At 37.4% G+C, this 18,782-nt stretch overlaps 3 protein-coding genes across 10 annotated transcripts in view; 2 read left to right on the top strand and 1 right to left on the bottom strand.

Annotated features, from left to right (window-relative positions):
- LOC135109189 (uncharacterized) overlaps window positions 1–4,435 on the top strand; it is a 28,116-nt gene extending 23,681 nt beyond the window's left edge. The window contains exons 3-5 of one of the 2 annotated variants that reach the window (XM_064020359.1): window positions 1–73; window positions 384–1,688; window positions 2,424–4,435. The exon at window positions 1–73 is cut by the window's left edge and continues 20 nt beyond it. In XM_064020359.1, coding sequence (XP_063876429.1) covers window positions 1–73; window positions 384–1,620 — 1,310 coding nt within the window. In that variant the 3' untranslated portion in view covers window positions 1,621–1,688; window positions 2,424–4,435. Of the gene's footprint in view, window positions 74–383; window positions 1,689–2,404 lie in introns of both variants that reach the window. The other variant, XM_064020357.1, reaches the window with a different exon arrangement.
- The window catches only part of LOC135109190 (COMM domain-containing protein 4-like), a 66,692-nt gene extending 54,939 nt beyond the window's left edge, over window positions 1–11,753 (bottom strand). Inside the window, exons 1-2 of one of the 4 annotated variants that reach the window (XM_064020360.1) lie at window positions 11,530–11,729; window positions 9,592–9,752 (exon numbers count right to left, since the gene is read on the bottom strand). In XM_064020360.1, the coding sequence (XP_063876430.1) occupies window positions 9,592–9,717 (126 nt within the window). In that variant the 5' untranslated portion in view covers window positions 9,718–9,752; window positions 11,530–11,729. Of the gene's footprint in view, window positions 1–9,591; window positions 9,753–11,529 lie in introns of those variants that run through there. The other 3 variants (XM_064020361.1, XM_064020363.1, XM_064020362.1) reach the window with 3 other exon arrangements.
- A 395-nt stretch (window positions 11,754–12,148) lies between these two features.
- On the top strand, window positions 12,149–18,707 carry LOC135109187 (cell cycle checkpoint protein RAD17-like). 4 transcript variants are annotated; one of them, XM_064020352.1, is made up of 12 exons: window positions 12,149–12,238; window positions 12,754–12,807; window positions 12,914–13,060; window positions 13,268–13,387; window positions 13,982–14,126; window positions 14,381–14,567; window positions 15,376–15,504; window positions 15,688–15,872; window positions 16,189–16,371; window positions 16,800–17,029; window positions 17,430–17,667; window positions 17,939–18,707. In XM_064020352.1, the coding sequence occupies exons 2-12, from the start codon at window positions 12,781–12,783 to the stop codon at window positions 18,163–18,165; spliced, it is 1,818 nt and encodes a 605-aa protein (XP_063876422.1). In that variant the 5' UTR covers window positions 12,149–12,238; window positions 12,754–12,780; the 3' UTR covers window positions 18,166–18,707. The 4 variants fall into 4 exon arrangements, with proteins under 4 accessions (XP_063876422.1, XP_063876423.1, XP_063876424.1 ...); XM_064020353.1 differs by having other exon boundaries at window positions 12,179–12,252; XM_064020354.1 differs by having other exon boundaries at window positions 12,190–12,238; window positions 13,251–13,387.
- Window positions 18,708–18,782: the final 75 nt, after the last annotated feature.

The following is an 18,782-nucleotide window of genomic DNA, read 5'->3' as shown; positions in this document are numbered from 1 at the left end:
AGCCCTTCACCTGGGTAGGGCATCCCCCCTCCTCCCTGCGTGAACTCTACATGAGGCTCATGAGGCAGGGCAGGTAAGGTGTGTGTGTGTGTGTGTGTGTGTGTGTGTGTGTGTGTGTGTGTGTGTGTGTGTACTTTTTCTTTACTTAATTGTACTATATAGGATTTAAACAGTGCTCATGTTCTGTCTTCGTAGCTACCTTCTTCCACATTTTTTTCCTCTTTTTAATTATACTAGTTCATTCAGTTTTCTTCATGTAATAACTGCTTTAGATTTAACACCAATTCATTCCCAATATTTTGCAATCTTTCTTGGTTCCTTGTGTGTGTGTGTGTGTGTGTGTGTGTGTGTGTGTGTTTGATCAATATTCTTTCCCCCTCAAGGCTGCCATCCAATGCCATCCTTGCCCTGGACCTGAAGCGGGCCCCATTCCACCCATGGGCAGGGAAGCGCTCAGGCACCATCCCTCGTTTCCCTTCTGTCTTCCAACTGGGAGAAGAGCAGCCTTTCCCTTTGACTGAGGAGGAAGAGGAGGAGGAGGATGAGGGTCAAGAAGACTGGACTGCAAGACTTGATCCAGTGGCTGCACTTTCATCATTAGAAAGGACTGAAATGGCCTCAAGGCTTGTCCCCCTCCCTCCCCCACCTATGGGTCACGTGAGGGTCAGACGCAGCATCAAGGAGCAGCCACACACTCAGGTGGACAGCTATAGGCAGGAATCCAGGCGGCCAAGGTTCCTGCCGTGGGGAGGTAAGCGGTCTGGTATGGAGCGGGGCAAGTTTGAGGATGTATTGCATGCATGGGCCACAGAGGGAGACAGCACAGCTTGGCCTGCCAGTATACAGATGAATGCCGACATGAAGCGGAAAGCATTCAGTGCTTGGGCAGGGAAGAGAAATGGTGACAACAAACGAGGAGGGTTCAGTGCTTGGGCAGGAAAGAGAGAAGTATTTGGCCCTTGGAAAGGAAAAAGGAGTGAGGAAGATGAGAAAAGGCAAGCATTCAGTGCTTGGGCTGGAAAAAGAAGTGAAGACGAAAAGAGGCAGGCCTTTAGTGCTTGGGCAGGAAAACGGGAAGCTTTCAATGCCTGGGCAGGAAAGAGAAGCAGCAATGACAATGATAAGAGACAAGCATTCAGTGCCTGGGCAGGAAAGAGAAGTAACAACGATGATGAAAAGAGAAAACCTTTCAGTGCCTGGGCAGGAAAACGGAGTGATGAGAATAATGACAAACGGCAAGCTTTTAATGCCTGGGCAGGTAAGAGAAGCAACTCTGATTACGACAAGAGGCAAGCCTTCAGTGCGTGGGCAGGAAAGAGAAGCAACAATGACAACAAGAGACAAGGGTTCAGTGCCTGGGCAGGGAAGAGAAGTAACAATGAAGATAAGCGACAAGGTTTCAGTGCCTGGGCAGGAAAAAGGAAATTCAATGCGTGGGCAGGAAAGAGAAGTGATGATGACTACTACCAGGAACAAGAGGAGAAGGAGGAGGAGAAGTCAAGGGACCAGCTCTCCAGTCTACTACAGCAGCACCACCAGCAGGAGCACCAGCAAGCATCCTCACTCCTGCAACACAGCCCCGACTCCCTCACCCACTGGGATGCCAACTGGGACAGGTAGAAGGCCAGCAAGACTCTGTGCAGTTAGCTTCTGAGCGTCTTACAGGCTCCCACGTGTTAGTTATTAAGGTAGGCAGAGAGAGAGAGAGAGAGAGAGAGAGAGAGAGAGAGAGAGAGAGAGAGAGAGAGAGAGAGAGAGAGAGAGAGAGAGAGAGAGAGAGAGAGAGAGAGAGAGAGAGAGAGAGAGAGAGAGAGAGAGAGAGAGAGAGAGAGAGAGGGAGAGAGTGTTCCACTTAATTACCTCTATTTCCTTTCTCTGCTTATCATTTCATCAGTAACATGGTCTTCTTACAGAAAAAAAAAATTAAAAAATTCAACTAATAAGGTAATAACATCATATCACAAAATTTCATGCATCCATCCAGCTCAGGCATCTGTCTGTTGCTACAAATGTATTCACAGTACTGTACTTGTTTAAGTCCACAATCTTTTTATCTGACATCTTTGGAATTAAATACTTTTTTTGTTTTGGAATTTACAGTATTTCAGAGTGTTATATTTTTAGCAATGTTTATGGTAAAGTGATAAAGATGTATCATAAAATTACTAGCTTTTCATAATTTACCGTCATATTAGTACAGAAAGGCAACAAACCACCATTCACTGTACTTGTAATGATCATAACACTATTTGGTCAGTTTTAAAAAAAGTATATAAAAAAAATTTCCATTTCATATCTTCATGTACTAAGCATATTTTTGTTCCTAACTTACTCAATCACTATGCATACTTAAAACAAATACATATAACATATACACCAGTGACAAAAAACTCTAATCTCTCAGTATTCCACACCTTCCCAAGACCACCACCACCACCACCACCACCATCACCAACAAGAAGACCTGCTCCTAGTATGCATCCATCACTCAAGGCAACAGGGATCCAGCACACCACAGAATGCCTCAAGTTACAGCACTACAAGATGCTTCCCGGATGGACAGTGTCAGCTTTCTGTCAACACAACGAACCTGCACCAAACCACCTACTGAATCTTGAAGAAAGAAAAAAACTGAGGAATCCATCTTAAGCTTGCAGTGAAACCATGAAACCAATAAATGTTGATCTTCATGTTAACAATGTAGTGTTTCTTTTTCAGTTTTTCTGAGTCTAATATTTATTTCTCACTGTTGCATGTACCAGAAGAAAAGGGATCTGAATGCAATATAATTTTATGATTTAAATTAATGATATTCATGCATGTTGTATGTACATATTTGTGTTTATGTAGCTGGTCTGGTGAAGTTGGTGTGTGCAAAGATCATAAGTGAGACCAAGAGAAAATATGTGCTAGCAATCAAGGAGGAATGTGTTAAAGATCAAGAAAAATTGAAAAAAAAAAAAAGTGCAGTGAACCAAAAAGAAGAAAAAAAAAGTGCTAGAGATGTAGAAGAAAACTGTAAAAGACCATGAAGAAAATCCTGCTAAATACCAAAAAGAAAACCATTTAATTTCCCATTTTTCCTTTGCCTTGTTTTACTTCTTTTATCATTCATGTTCCATTTTCCTTCCTTAATTCTTCACTCCTTACTACATTTTTTTTTATTTCTCAGTTATTTTTCCCTTTCACATTTTCCTTTTCTCCGGAATTCCCTTCTTTCATCCTTCACTCCATTTCTTATTCCTTCTTACCTACTTTATTTGAACTTCTCACTGTTCCCCTTTATTTTTTTCTTTCTCTTTCCATCCTACTTTCTCCTTCCCTTCCATCCCTTGCCTCACAGACACATCTGTAGCTAAAGTAAGGCTGGACTAAGGCTACAAGAAAACACACATTATTATTATTTTTTTCACTCTCTCCTATCCCACAATCTCTCTCTCTCTCTCTCTCTCTCTGACAATACTATTCTGAATTTTTCATTTATTTAATTTCTAATGTGATTAAGGTCCAATTTCTGAACATCTACTGTAAAAGCCACATACATACATCTAAATACCATGTTTATGAATGTTATGAGCTGCATTTTCCTGGTATAATCTATTCCTGTTTAGTATGTATACCTGTGTATATATTCACTAGTATCAAGATGGAAAAGAAAGTGCTTGAAATCTGTTGAAAAATCATTGCTGGAAAAAATTATGTAAAAAATTATGTACTGGTGACAAGATGGAAAAGAAAAAAATACTTAGAATGTTAAATATCAGGCTGAAAAAAAAGTTTGTTGTGAAAGAAATCTTGCACTAGTAGCAAATCAGAAAGGAAAAAATTAGCCAGATAGTTAAGTATTAAGATGAAAAATCACTTGAAAAGATTATGTACTAAAACAAGAGAAGACAAGAGAAAAATTAATCTATAGTGTTAAATGACCTGCTGGATAAAAAAACCAAAGTTAAGAAAGAAAACATATACTAGTAGCAAAACAAAATTGAAAAATGAGTTAGATACCTAAATATTAAGCTGAAAATTCACTTGAAAAGATTATGTACTAATAAGAAGACGAGAGAAAAAATAACCTATGATGTTTAATGTCAGGTTGAAAAAGTCAATTAAGAAAGAAATCATATACTAGCAGCAAACCAGAAAAAGGAAAACTAGGTAGATAATTATGTAGTTGAAAAATCACTCGAGAAGATTACAAATGTACTAATGACAAAACATGAGAAAAATACTGAAAAATCACTTAGAAATGGAATGTGGGGTAATGCAGATATAAATACAGATATAAACAGGTAAACAAAGGTAACGACACATTCCCTTCCATATCTACTAGCATACCTGCATGCACACTGTAATTGGCCCTTCCCATCATGATATAACAAAGCACATCACGACACAATGAAGCATAATGTGAGCTGAAGTGAATAAATATGAGCAGGCATTCCATCTTTGTTTCATCCTGCTCTCTCTCTCTCTCTCTCTCTCTCTCTCTCTCTCTCTCTCTCTCTTGCACTCAAACACTGATGAATTCAAGTTATAATGCAGGTTTGAATCAACAGCCATGAGGAGTTCCTGTGTCTACCTCACCTAACTTGTCCACACAACAGCAGAGTAACAATGACAGTAAGTAACAATGCAAGTCAAAATGGAAAAGGAAAGGTAAAAATGCAAGTGGTTTACTTGAATTACTTCATACTCTTCAATCCTTTCATTGCTAGACATTCTTTTGCCATAACCCTTTACAGCTTTTCACACACTTATTTTGTATTAAGCCATGTGAAATACTCCTGTAGCCTAGAAAATACAAATTAATCTTTTATTCTCTTTATTTTATCTGTCCAAGCAAACTTTTTTTTTTTATACTGCTCTGAATGTTACCAAAATATGAGCAGAGCAGTGAAACAGTTAAAGTTTCGGATTCTGGCACTGCGCCACAAACCTAAACACCATATTACCGGTTCACTCTATCCCATAAGTATCTTTCACCCTCTAAATTTCCAAGGCCTCTCTGACTCAATGCTTCCTTGGCCTTACCACTTCAGCTCTTGTCATGGCCAGCTTTGAAGCATCATGGAAACACTGATAAATTAATCTGAATGTGGGGATGTACTCACTGTGAAAGGCTTTTGCTGGAGATAAAACCTGTCAGGACAATCATGAAAATATGAATCTGGCACCTTAACAATTGGCTTTAAATTAGAGTTACTTCCCTGGTTTCTAAATTTTGTTTGTAATTGAATTTGGTTAAAGATTAATATTTTCATCTATGCACTGTTCCTATTAACTCAAAAGTATATTTTATATACACACAATGTCTCTCCTTTAGGTAAGGAAAATGTCTCTATTATCAAATCAAAACCTTAAGACTGAACTCCTTTTAATTTTTCTTAAGTAAGGAATGAAATATGGTTACGCATCTGTATAAACATTTGAAAAATTTTGCAATAAAAAATTTCTTCTAAGAATAGAATAGAAATACAAAAATCTTCAAAAGTAAGAGAAGAATATTAATATAAAAAATATATATCAATAGAAAAAACTGTGTTTTTAGTGTCTTAATAAAAAAAGTGAAATACAGTTGTCATCTATGCACTACTCTTAAGAAATCAATAGAATATTTCACACATGTACGATGGTTCTTCTCTAAATAAGGAACATATCCCAATTGCCGGATGTAAATTTTTATATTGAATTTTTTTTAAACTTTTCAACTTGTACAAAAAATTTCAAAAAATTTTTGCAACTAAAAATTTTCCTCTAAGATTGCACATGCATAAATCATGAAAAGTATGAGAATATCAATATGAAAAGTACATATCAATCAATCAAGAAAGTGTGTTTCTTTAATGTCTTAATCTTTTGAAAAGTAAAACATGATTACGCACCACTCCTAAGAAGTCAAAAGAATATTTTGCATATGTACAATGGTTCTTCTTTAAGTAAGGAACATACTCCAATTATGAAATAAAACAAAAATTTTAATTGAAATCTTAAATTTTTTAACTAAAGTCAGGACCTTTACAAAAATTCAAAAATTTTTTTGATTAAAAGTTTTCCTCTGAGATTATGCGTGATTAAATTAAGAAAAGTACAAGAATATTGATATAAAAATATATATGTTAATAAAAAGATGTTTTTTTAGTGTGTTCATTTTTTCTTACAAGTTAAATATAGTTATTTTCTATGCACTACTTCTAAGAACCCAAAAGAATATTTCACACATGTACAATGGTTTTCTTTAAGGTCCAGACTTGGACATTTTTTTTTAGATTTCAGATTTTTTTTTTTCAAAATTAAAGGATTTTAAAACATGAAAAATAGAAGAAAATATTGATATAAAAAGCTTCTATCAACCAATAAAGTTTTTTTTATATTCTACATTTTGTTTGAAACTGAAATAATGAGAAAGTTAAATATTATCATCTACCAAATGTTCCTATGAATTCAAAATAATATTTGAAAGTTGCATAATATCTCTCCTTTAAGTTCTTATGAACATATCACACAAAAATTTTGAGAATTAAAATCTTAAATTTTTTAAGGTTCAGACCTGGAGAAATACAAAAATTCTTGTGATTATTTTTTTTTCTATACTACATAATTTTAAGTCATGAAGAAAATATTGATATAAAAGTTTATATCAATCAATATGGTGGGAAGGTAATCACAAGAAAATTTCTAGTTATGTCTTTCTTTATATTAATGATTCCTTTTTTTTTTTTCTCTCACTAACTCTTTTCTTCACATATTCTTCCACTCTGTCAATGCAAGCATCTTTTCACTGATAAGAAAACAAAATATCTCATTCATAACTTATATTCATCTTTTTCTAATGACTTTAGGAGCAACAGTACACTCCCTAAGACTTGATGTTACCCCTTGGTGCCTGGCACAAGATGAGAATGTGGAATAGTGAAGCACATCACTGCACCACTACACAGACCAGGCAAGGGTCTTCACCACCCCCTGAGATGCAGCACTAACTTTACCATACACATCTATCATTTTGATTGATGTCAACAACTGTTTCAAGAATTTTGCTTATCTGTAGAGTGAAATACATAACCATCCAAAATAAGAGGATACATACAATACACTGGCATTGTAAAGAGGATGATACAAAACCGTGGGGCATTTCAATGGGCAAGGTCTCAATGTGACACACTAACAAGACCAAAGCCACCACAAATTACACCAAGATGAAAAGATAAAACTAACAAGCTGCTACAACACATTACCACACAACAAATTTGAGAATCAATTGTTCTTCACCATTACCTATAATATAAACACTATGTAATTTTCATTCTTAGGGACTTGCACTTTAAGGTTATGATATATTTCCTTTCACCATGGGTAGAAGCCATAACAACAGACTGCTCAACCTCCACATGCAGAAAGTACAGTCATAACAAAACCACACACTTAATTGTTTGATATGTTAAAGCAGAATGACTTCACCACGCTTACACATTACCAAGTATATCACCACCTACTTAAACCAACTTACAACTCATAGTATCAACAAAGCAATGAATGAAGGCACTGATAACAGGAACTCAAGAATACAACAATACCATCCACTTGTCCTGCACACACAAAACATTACATGAAAAAACGAAAGAAAAGGTGAACACTGAAAGGCTGGCCTGGTTTTTTTTTTTTTTTTATGTATGTGTGAGAAATACTTTAAGGATTGTATATCTGTAATCCTGTCCAATAAAATGTGTGAATGGCAGTGATAATAGTGTTGATGAATGGATGACTGGTGTTTGGGATGGTGACGACATTGGTGGATCTGAATTGTAAGCATAATTGTCATCTTTGAAAGGCAGGTTTGGTATGTGGCAGCCTAACAAACAATACAGGTAAGACCAAGTAAGCACAAATCTGTTGAGTCCTTTGTTTGCCTGACTGAGGTGGTAGAGACATGTCAGGGGAAAAAGACCATACGCTCAGAAAATTGGAGTTTGAGGTAGTTGTAGGGAGTAGAACAAAGAGGATGTGGAGGTATTGTAAAGGAAGACATGAGGAGGAGAAACACCAGAGAAAAGATTGTCTATGGCCACAAAAAATTGGGAGAGACTAGCAAGTCCTCCAATCCCACAGAAGATAAGGATGCTGAACTAAATGATAATGTTAACTCTTTTGCTTTCATAGTCCCTCCATTAACATCAACTAAAACTATTTCTTTTCTTTATATTTTTGCCTGAGTTATCCTTATAACAAGGAGTGCTTCACAGCTTACTTCCTTCATCCAAAGAACACTCCACAAAGTCACACCATCAACTTTCCCTCATCACCAATGGACTACCATCATTCAACACCATCATTAACTTCATTACAATCTACATTGAACACAGCAAGGCCAATCCACAGAGAGGAATAATCAAAAAAAGGAAAAGGAAAAAAAATATGAGGAATACTCACATCACAGCAACAATATATCACAAAAACAAAACTGAAAAAACATAGCACAAAAAACAGTACAGCTTCCAGTTTGTTTGCAGAAATTCTTAACTTAAAGCTTTGTGTTATCTCTGCACATTATTTTTCTCCACATGCTGATACAGCCTTCAAGGGAGGGAATGTTGTTACCAGATCCAAGTGATCCTTTCAAGTAAAAGATAAAAACACTCAAATCTCGACTTTATGAACTAAATGGAGAATCTTGTCTGTTATTTGAAAATCCACGGCTTGGTATTCCAAGACTGGATGCCATTATTTTTAAACATTTTTCATTCATTATTTTACTTCACATAAATAAAATAAAATCTATGCAATTAATGCTTCACGCCTTACCTATCTATCTACATTCCTTGTAGGACTAATATTGGAATCATGAAAACACTTTTGATAACACTAGTGTGTGTTAAAAATAGTCAAGATGAAGTGATGAAACACTTGAGGATGTGATCCTTAATCATCATAAGAGGGAATGTCATCAAAGGAGTAGCCCTCATAGCCTTTAAAGGCATAATAAGCCACATAGGAGTGATAGGCACCGGGAATAAACATGAGAGCGCCCAGAATGATGACAGGCCACGTGCGGTCGGCATACTTCTCATCCAAGTACCCAGTGACCAGCAGGCTGCCCACCACCAGCAGGAGGGTGCCTGCGGCAAAGAGCAGCATCGCGTACCCTATCGCCTTCCAGGGAATGCGCTTGGGACCACTCTGTGTGTAAGGGGCAGGTTAAGGACACTGAAGGTTAGGGAGGTCAGTCATGCTGTGCACTTCTCCCTCTATTTTCACTTGTTTATAATTTTACCATTCAGTAATCCCAAGTATCATTTCATGGTTCATGATGTAGGAAAAGGTCATTGATGCCACCTTATGTCCTTCCTGAACAGTATAGCAAAATACAAATGACATCAGTTTCAAAAGAGTCTGCTTCAAGTTTATACTGCACTCAGTCAAGGAATCACTTATGTATTTGAGAAAAACATTCAAGTCATCTTGCATTTTTTCTTAATCTTACAGTAAAGGCCAACTGCAGATTTTCATTGAATACTTGAGTTAATTCAACACAAACCATCTTATACAAAAGACAAAAGACATATGCAGTGACTCAAATAAATGCCAATCAAATACCTTGAACTGGTCATCAACAAAACCATCATCCTCTTGTGTGAGCCTCTGGTACTTTGCCGAGGATGAGGGATAGGATGAGGAGGAGGACGAGGATGAGGAGGATGCACGGGCGTCCTTGCGAACCATGACCACGACTCACACTACCACAGAGCTCCTTCAGCCTGAAACAGGGAAGGGCATCAGCAAACATCTGTGACCTCCTGGTGCTCACACAGGCAAGTGAATCTTTCAACAACAACAGTTTAAGAGAAACAAAGAAGCAAAACAGTGCATGCTGGTGGCCTGTGGCCTCTCCAAACAAGCTGGTCACTCATCCAGTCAGGGCACGTGGCTAAACAGACATGTAATGACAGTCCATACATTTGAGTGTTTTTGCATGAAAGTGTCAATACGATGCTATAATTGTAATGCCCCTCACATGAATACATCTCCATGTTTCAAACATGTAAAATATTTTTTTTTTTCTTTTCAAGGGGACTGTCTTCAGCAAACACAAAGGTTGCATATCAACCCACACTGTTTAGAAACCCATCAAACAATGTCACACTCATGTGACAAGCAAAGCTTTTAGTCTGATCACATCATGTAGCTTCTGATGACAACAAAAATGTCCATTAAGTTGAGACTTACGAGACAAAACATCAAGAAAAGCTTTTTGTTGCAAGTTTCCTCATTCCTATCCCCATCTCTTTTCCTTCCATGTCTCTCATCTTCTCTCCAAAATGAAGGATATATGAGTGAAATTAAAGATCAGTACCATAATGAAAACTGATGCAAACTCAACAGAAAAACTGTTTCATGCTCAGAAAATAACGGGTGAGAATTAACCAAACCTAACTCAATTCGACCTAGTCTGACCTAACCTAAAGTTACTAACATATCAAAAATTATATCCATGATTTACAATGAAAAAACAATGTGACATTATTTTCTATATTCAAAAGGTAAATCATACCACATATCCCTCACAGTGAAGCAGCCCTGGTTAATTTAGGTTAGGTTTAGTGTCCTTAAGGGAGAGGTCCAGGGGGCCAAAACCTTCCTGTTTGGGTTAGGTTTGGTTAGTGTTTTTTAAGATGCATCCTAGGGTGGCAAAGCCCTACTGTTATGTTAGATTAGTGTCCTTAAGTAAGGAACACATCCCAATAATCAGATGAAAATTTTAAATTGAAGTTTTTTTCACTTTTCTAAGGTCCATACCAGTACAAAAAATTTAAAAAATTTTTGTGATTAAAAATTTTCCTCAAGGATTACAGGTGAATAAATCATGAATAGAAGAAGGAAAATATTCACACCACTTCCAAGAACTTTACATAATATTTTACATATGTACTGTACAATGATTCTTCTTTGAGTAAAAAATAAATCACAATTATCAGAGCAAAATTTTAAAATTAAATTTATGCAATTAAAAATTTTCCTCTAAGATAATAGATAAGTACATAAGTATGATGGTTCCAGGTTAGGTTAGATTAAGTTAGGTTACGTTCTAGCGGGGGATTGGAGGATCTATGGGCTAAGATAGCTTAGGGAAATTCGAAATATTAAGGTGAATTTCCTTAGATTTTTTAACCCCCCTTATTTCACTTATTTTCATCCCCCTCCCCCAAAACCCCCGATTCCCAACAGGCCCCCAAGCTTGTTTGAGGGGTTAGGGGGGGGTAGGGGGTGAAATAGGGGGTGGCGGACTTCTTACAAAGAAATACCAGGTTTTCCCCCAAATTTCTTTCCTTTCTTTCTTTTTTTTTTTTTTCTAGACCTTTGAGGTTTCCCAAATTTGGCCTATTTTGGTCTACCCCACCCTAAAACTCGTTTACGCACCAGGTCCCCAAGCTTACTTATCCTGGAGAGGAGCGCAAATATAATACAAAAGGAGCCGCCTTTGGTTAAATTTGGCGATATTCTTAAATAAATGTAAACATTGGCAGAGCAGCTTACCGTGCCCAGGCGAGGTAGACTGCAGCTCCCTCTGCGAAGTAATGGTGTGCAGGCTGCCTCCTCTTGTGTCAGGCCCTCAGTGGTGCTGTGTGTTGAACGAGGAAGGTAGACTTGTGTAGAATCCTTGGTGGTGGGTGACAGATCTGTTATTATTCCACCAGCGTCACGTTATCTGGTATGATACACGCCCTCCCTCCAACACTATCTTGACAGCTGACCACTACTCCTGTGATCTTGATCTTGAATATTACATTATATGTATTATTATATGTAATTCTTGAAGTATTGTTAAGTTAATGGTGTCTTGTAATTTCTTGACTTCTGCAACAATGATCTACTTTATTGTGGCTTGAATTGACTTTTTTTTTTTTGCGTGTACAACAAGGATAGGAGATTAATATTCAGTTCATTAATAGTTTCACTGTTAATCCTTTCATTGCGTAGATCATGATAAAAAAAGATATATATATATATATATATATATATATATATATATATATATATATATATATATATATATATATATATATATATATATATATATATATATATATATATATGCTTCAGACGAACTTACGACTGTGTATTTAAGTGTTTTGTCTTATAATTATTATTTATTTTATTTTTGTTAAGCTCAAGATCAGCAGCTGATCCTAGAGACTCGTGGGAAAAGAAAGTTTGTTTATGTTTGCTTCCTAATAAGAACTGCGTAAGTAACGAAAGGTAACGTGTTGTGATCAAGGCATCAGTGACCAGCAAACCTCACAGCACCATGTGTTAAGAGAAGGCGGTTCTGCTGTTCACTTGTGGCCTAAATACCACAGGATAGGAGAGAACAGCACAAGAAAGGCAGGACAGGTACAGCACAGCACAAATTAAGACAGGGACAGCATAGGAAAAGAACAGGATATGAACAGCACAACACACGACAGGGACATCACAGAACAGTGCAGCACAGCACAGGACAGGCTAGGGCATGGTGTGCAGGAGTGGCAGTTGGAAGAGAGCTCGCTGTTTATTGGTTGGGGATGTGTCCTGCCTTCTTTGTACTGTACACTGTCTTGTGATGTAAATTGAGGCTTGTTCATTACAAACTCTGGAATGTCAGTGCTTTACTGCAGGAGCTTCATGCAGTATATTGCTGAGGACATTATTGCAAAAGTTGAGAGAATTATGAGGTATAATTAACTTTACATGATTTTAAGATGCATTTTCTTATTCCAGAACTACGTATTCTTTCCTGAAGTCGTTATGACCAGTAAGAAACCTCAAACAAAAGTGAGTCATCTACTTCCTTGTTGATTTTAATTAGTCAGTTTTGTATAAAGGATTGTCATTGTGTGCCACAGAGGAGCAGAATTGCCATGACATCTCTCTCCCTCAGATTTCATCATGGGTGGTGTCCAGCTTCTCAGATTTTGGTCTGAGCTCCTCCCCTCCTGCTGACAAAAAGATTGCTAAGCGTTCCCGAGACCCGGGTGGCCGAGGTGAAGGCAGACAGAAGCGTCACCAGGCACCACAGCAGCTCCAGGTATTTCCTTCACCACAGTGAGCTATGTATTCCTAGGAAATTCTTTTCACAGTAATACTTTTGAAGCTTTCTTTGAAAAAAGAAGGCAGACTTTCAACAATGGCTTGCCACTTCTTGCTATGGTAATGACAGATTCAAGTGTAAAGTTTCATTCACATTAGATAATACAATAAATTGTATTTTTTTACAGTTGCTGATTGATTACAGGACAGGTCAGCACTGTGGGTGGACCTGTATGCTCCCTCCACACAAGAGGATCTTGCTGTCCACAAGAGAAAAGTGCAGGAAGTGGAATCATGGCTGGTGGAGAATTCGTCTGGAATGAAGGTTTGTTGCCTTTTAACCAGGTACTAACAGCATAAGATGTAAGTTTATGACCAGAAAATGCACTTGAAATCTACCATATACATCCATTTATTTTCATTATGTGCATTCTTTAGAATGTGGTTTGGTGGTTTGCCTCACAGCTGAGCTAAGTAGGGATTTGTTTTCTGTCACAACATAACCCCTGTTCACACAGCAGGAATTCTCTTTCTCTCTGATAAAGTTATGTGGACAAGTTCCAAGACTATCTGTTGTGTACGAAGGAAAGCAGTGTGAAGATAAACTGTCAACAATTTCACAGGAGTTTTTGTTGTCTTCATTTGTGGTAGAAATGTGGTTAATTATCCCCTTTTTTTACTTGAGTTGCCTCATCTCATTTTGAGTATCTTAAGGAATTTTTTCATGAAGAGGATTCCATAATTAAGATCTGTTAGCATTAGCACTTCTGTGTGGCAGGCTGTCCATTCTATAATGTCGGACACTTAAGGTCATCAGTATATTACTAGATCATTATTATGTTAGATGTAGAATTAAAAATAACTTGAGAAAAATAAGGACAATTACAGTACATGCCCTCAGTGCAGCCACCTTTTGCAGGGGAGGAAGCTGCTGCTGCTGACCGGGCCTTCAGGATGTGGGAAATCTGCCACTGTGAGGGTCCTTGCCCGGGAAGCAGGACTCAATCTGGTGGAGTGGACCAACCCCACCACAACACCATATAACAATAATTTTATGGAGCAAGGTTAGAGCAGTCTTTGTTATAAGTTTTACCATTACCATTTTAAAGAGGACAGATGGTGAGGATAATTAGAGCATAATGTTAGTAATGTTTGTTTAGCTTATATCTCTACTTAGATGTAAAAGATACTAATAAAGATAAATATTTGTACCAATTCTTATATGTAAAGATTAAACTGTTTGAGTTTAATTATACTACGTAGTTAAGATTCACACAATGGATCATCTGATCTATAATACATGTGGACATCTCAACAGAAAGTGTGTGGAGGCCTGGTGACACAGTGGTTCCAGTCAGCCAGACCACACAGTTCTGGGAGTTCTTAATGCGGTGTAGCAAGTACAACAGTGTGTGCATGACAGACAAAGGAGGCAACCTGGTGTGTGTGGAGGATTTTCCCAATGCTATTCTCAGAGACCCGGCATCTTTCCATACCATGCTTAGGTGAGTGCAGAGAAAGTAAAAGCAGTATCTGTTATTTGCAGCACTTTTATCATACTGTAGTAATCATGACATGAAAATCACCATAAAAGATTAATTGTTTCTATTGAAGTAGAATTTAAAGCTTTTTGTCAATCATTCCAGTTTGCTTCACTTTGTATTTTTGCCTCAGTGACATTAGGTTTGAGGATCCTGCTTTGTATTACAAGATTATGTGACTTTGTGTTGGCAAGTGGTTCCAAGTTCTGTGAATAATTAAAGCTATGGAATATATTGTAGTTGACTGGATTTGGTAGCTTTGAATGAAGTATTTAAAGACCAGTCCTTCACTTGTTGCCTTGTTTGATTATCTGAGCACCTGTGTGACATTACAAAGAATTACAAACAGCAACAGACCCTTAGGTGTTTCCAGCCTGTTTGATCACTCTCTCCAGTAACATGTAGGCATTGGCTTCCTTGGGATGCTTTGGTCAAAGAGTTAGAATCTGTTGTAGGACTTGTTTTAAAATAATATGTTGTTATTATGGCAATCTTATTTCATGCTTACTTTTTCTTAAGTGATTAGTTAATGTTTGCAATTTTCTGTTACATATGAAACTCATGAAAGATGAGTTTAAATTTCCTTGTGATATTTTGTTTGAAGACACAGTACCTGCAGTATGACTTGTCTTAAAATAATTATGTTGTGGTCATAGCAATTTTATTTCATGCTTATTTTTTCAAGCAATCAGTTAATGTTTGTGATTTTTCATTTTTATATCAAATTTGTGGGAAATGAGTTCAGCAGTTATTCATCATTTTATATCTGCAGGAAATACAGCCAGTGGAGCAACAGTAGCCCAGTAGTGTTCATCGTGACAGACTCCACCAACCAGTACGGCAATGTGAAGCGGCTCTTCCCTCCCGACCTGGTGCAGGAACTCTCAATCGTCAGCATCGGGTGAGATGTGATGACAGTTATGGTCAAGTAGATAACAAAACACTGATGACACTGACAGTCACTCCATAACTGAGAAGTCACTGATCATGTTTGTGTGTGTGTATGTTAAATAATAATAATAATAATAATGTGTGTGTGAGTGTGTTGTAATAATAGTTCTAATGCCAATTAATGTATGCATAGGTTCAATCCCATTGCGAGTGGGCTGTTAGTAAAGGCTCTGGGTCGCATCCTGAGCATAGAGAATGTCAGTGAGGGTGGGCTGAGGCTTCCGCTGCCCACCAAGGAGGTGCTCCAAAGTCTGGCAGAAGCCTCGGGGGGAGACATTCGCAGTGCCATCAATGCTCTTCAGTTTGCCACCAAAAAAGGTAAGGAGGCAGTGACTCACTATATGAATGAAGTGAAATATACATCAGGTTTATCTGTTTCAAGTAATGGGTGAAGATGTAGACTCTTTTTATGGTGTGGTCATGCCCTCAAGGGTGTCTAGAGGAACATGCATCAGTCAGAACAAAACTAAATTTTTGTATGTTCTATTAAGAGTTCTTAATGATTCATTGAGAAAACCCTAGAAATGAAGAGGCATGTGTCTCAGAATGAAGATGATGCTGCTTTGTAAAAAAAAATCAAATTATCTGTAGAAAATTGTAAGCTAGAGACTGATGCCAAAATATTTACCCACAGATGTGGGTAACATTGAGGAATTATTTACTGGATCATCAAAGAAGGACAAGCTTGGCAGTAGAGGGAAGGGCAGCACCAAGTCAAAGCCTGCTGTGAGCAGCAAGGAGGCTCATGTGGCTGTGGGAGGAAAGGATGCATCACTCTTCCTCTTCAGGGCACTGGGAAAAGTTCTCTATTGCAAGAGTGAGTATAAATGCTTTTGAAACACAAGATTCCTATCTCCATAACAGACTGGCATCTGGTCTTTAGGAGAATTAACCGAGACAAGGCATCTGTGCCCTACGCTCCCTCACGTCCTTCCTTGTAGTGTTGGGGGTGAAGGGACAAATCCTCACAGCTCTAAACTATGTGGAGGTCAGACATTTGAGTTCATTATGCAAGCATACTCAAGTCTCTTGATTGCAATAAGAAAGTGATCATGTTTAATCACAAATTATATCATAAGGGATGAAATACCTTATATTGTTTATTAAAGAATAAAAAATAGATGAACACTATAAAAATTAAAGGATCTACAAACATGTTGTAATACTTCATCCATCAATGGTATTTATAGTGCATTTATAAATATAGTGCATTTTATTTATATTAAATCTCTCATACTGTTGCAGGAAACTCAGATAAAGGGATCATTGAAACTCTACCCAAACACTTGAAGAAAAATGAGAGGCTGTCCTTGCAAGAGATTCCAGAAAGCATCTATGAGAAGACGTCCATGGGAGCTTCTAGTTTCAGTCTTTTTCTTCACCAAAATTATTTGAACTTTTTCTCAGACATTGAGAGTGTAGCAAAGGCAGCTCATTATCTCTCAGATTCTGATGTGTTAACTTCTGAATGGATGGTTAGTTTAATGATGGTAATAGAATTTCTTTTTAACAGAATAATGCCTGTCTTCACTGAGCTGTACACTTGTCCCTCACTGAACATGAATTTAATAATCATGAAATCTGCTGTTACATAAATGGGTAAAATATCCAAAAATTTTCCCAGTGACAGTTTTGCCAAACCTGATATATGGCCAACAATACTGTACTATCAGAAACAAAATTGTTGTTCAGAGTTATTCTTTCCAGCAAGTTTTCCTGAACTGTAGCCATTGGCATCAACCATTTCTAATATAATTCATCATCACATATATTTGTATGAGTGTTAAATTTTTAGTTATCAGACTGGATCTCCATTACCACATACTCCCTGTGATACTTGAATGAACATTTCTTTAAGATATTTTCTTTGCTTAGGAACGAGATGTGCTGGAGGGATATTCAGCATCAGTGACAGCAAGAGGCTTGATGCACCCCAATAAAGATGGCACCTCTGGGGGCTCATGGCGGCCCATCACCCGGCCACAATGGTATACTGTCACAAAGAAAATGCAAGAGCACTCCTTGGCAATCAAGGAGGAACACTGCAAACACTCACTTACAACAGAGGAACTCATGACTGTCTTGGTTCCACTCAAATGCAGAATTTTACCAGGTGAGGGATGCCTATCATTGTGTTGGTTACTAGTGTCATTACAGGAATGAAGCACAGACAGAGAAAGGTTATTTGAATATTTTGTGTCATCATTTGTTTATAAGCCCTGTGATGGGCAACAGAACAGGGAGTGCTAAGGTAGTTTGGCCGTATAGAAAGAATGGATGAAGAGCAATTGGTAAAAGAAGATAATTTAATCAGAATTTAAAGATTTAAGGCTCAGCAGTTGATAGGAACAGCATTTAACATAAGAATTTACTTCCCCCAACAGGATCATCACATATCACTCGAGAGGTGGGTCTGTTGTCAAACACTCAGAGGATCATTTATACAGAACGCTTAGGAGAGAAGGATGTTAGCAGCATCAACATTGAGGCAGAGGAAGTAGAGGGAGCTGCCTTTTCTGTGCTACCTGGGCTACCAACAGTTTCCAGCAGCAGTCAAGTCGAGGAAGAGTCAGAGGAGGAATTGATAATTGAGGACCCAGATGATGACTGACTTGACAGTCCAAGCAGTTTTCATTTAGTAGCCATGTGTTTCCATTGCACAAGAACAAAAGTGAATTTTGAAAAATATGTTTTTATATGTAATATGAAGTTCCTATTCTTTATAATAATAAGAAATAATTAACTTGCCTTTTGCAGTGATTTTGGATACAAAATGACATTGCACCTGATTTTCATGAGCTCAGTACAAGACTGAGAAGTCTGTGGCACAAAAGTGCACGTTTGTGCCCAATTCATTAGTTTACAAGGCTGTCGAAGAGCCTTATAAAAACTGACTGTTACTGGAACAATAATACTGATGACTGAATCTGTATCAGCAGAACTTGGAAAGACACAAGATATAAAAACTGACATACTTTGTGCCCTAAGATTAGTGTGCCTTTATTTGGGAATGTCCAAAAAAACTTTCCTTGAACCAAATGCCTCTGTGTCAGAGGTGCTCAAGGCCAGCTGTGGCTCCATATTTATTTATATATGAACAGTGATATTTGTAGACATGTATGTAAAGTGATTAAAACATTTTCACAAAATTTTTATGAGAACTTTCATTGAGACATTTCATCAATTACCTCTTTTTTCTTCTCATCAGAATAATGAAGTGAAAATATA

The sequence above is a fragment of the Scylla paramamosain genome, chromosome 18 (genome assembly GCF_035594125.1).
Source record: "Scylla paramamosain isolate STU-SP2022 chromosome 18, ASM3559412v1, whole genome shotgun sequence".
In the NCBI taxonomy this organism is placed as follows: domain Eukaryota; kingdom Metazoa; phylum Arthropoda; class Malacostraca; order Decapoda; family Portunidae; genus Scylla; species Scylla paramamosain.
Note: the sequence above shows the minus strand (reverse complement) of the source record. Positions and strands in the feature narration are given on the sequence as shown.

Coding starts and splice junctions, on each gene's coding strand:
- LOC135109187 (XM_064020352.1), top strand. CDS start 12,781: ATGACCAGTAAGAAACCTCAAACAAAA. Junction 15,873..16,188: donor TCAGTTTGCCACCAAAAAAG/GTAAGGAGGCAG, acceptor ATTTACCCACAG/ATGTGGGTAACATTGAGGAA. Junction 17,668..17,938: donor CAAATGCAGAATTTTACCAG/GTGAGGGATGCC, acceptor TTCCCCCAACAG/GATCATCACATATCACTCGA.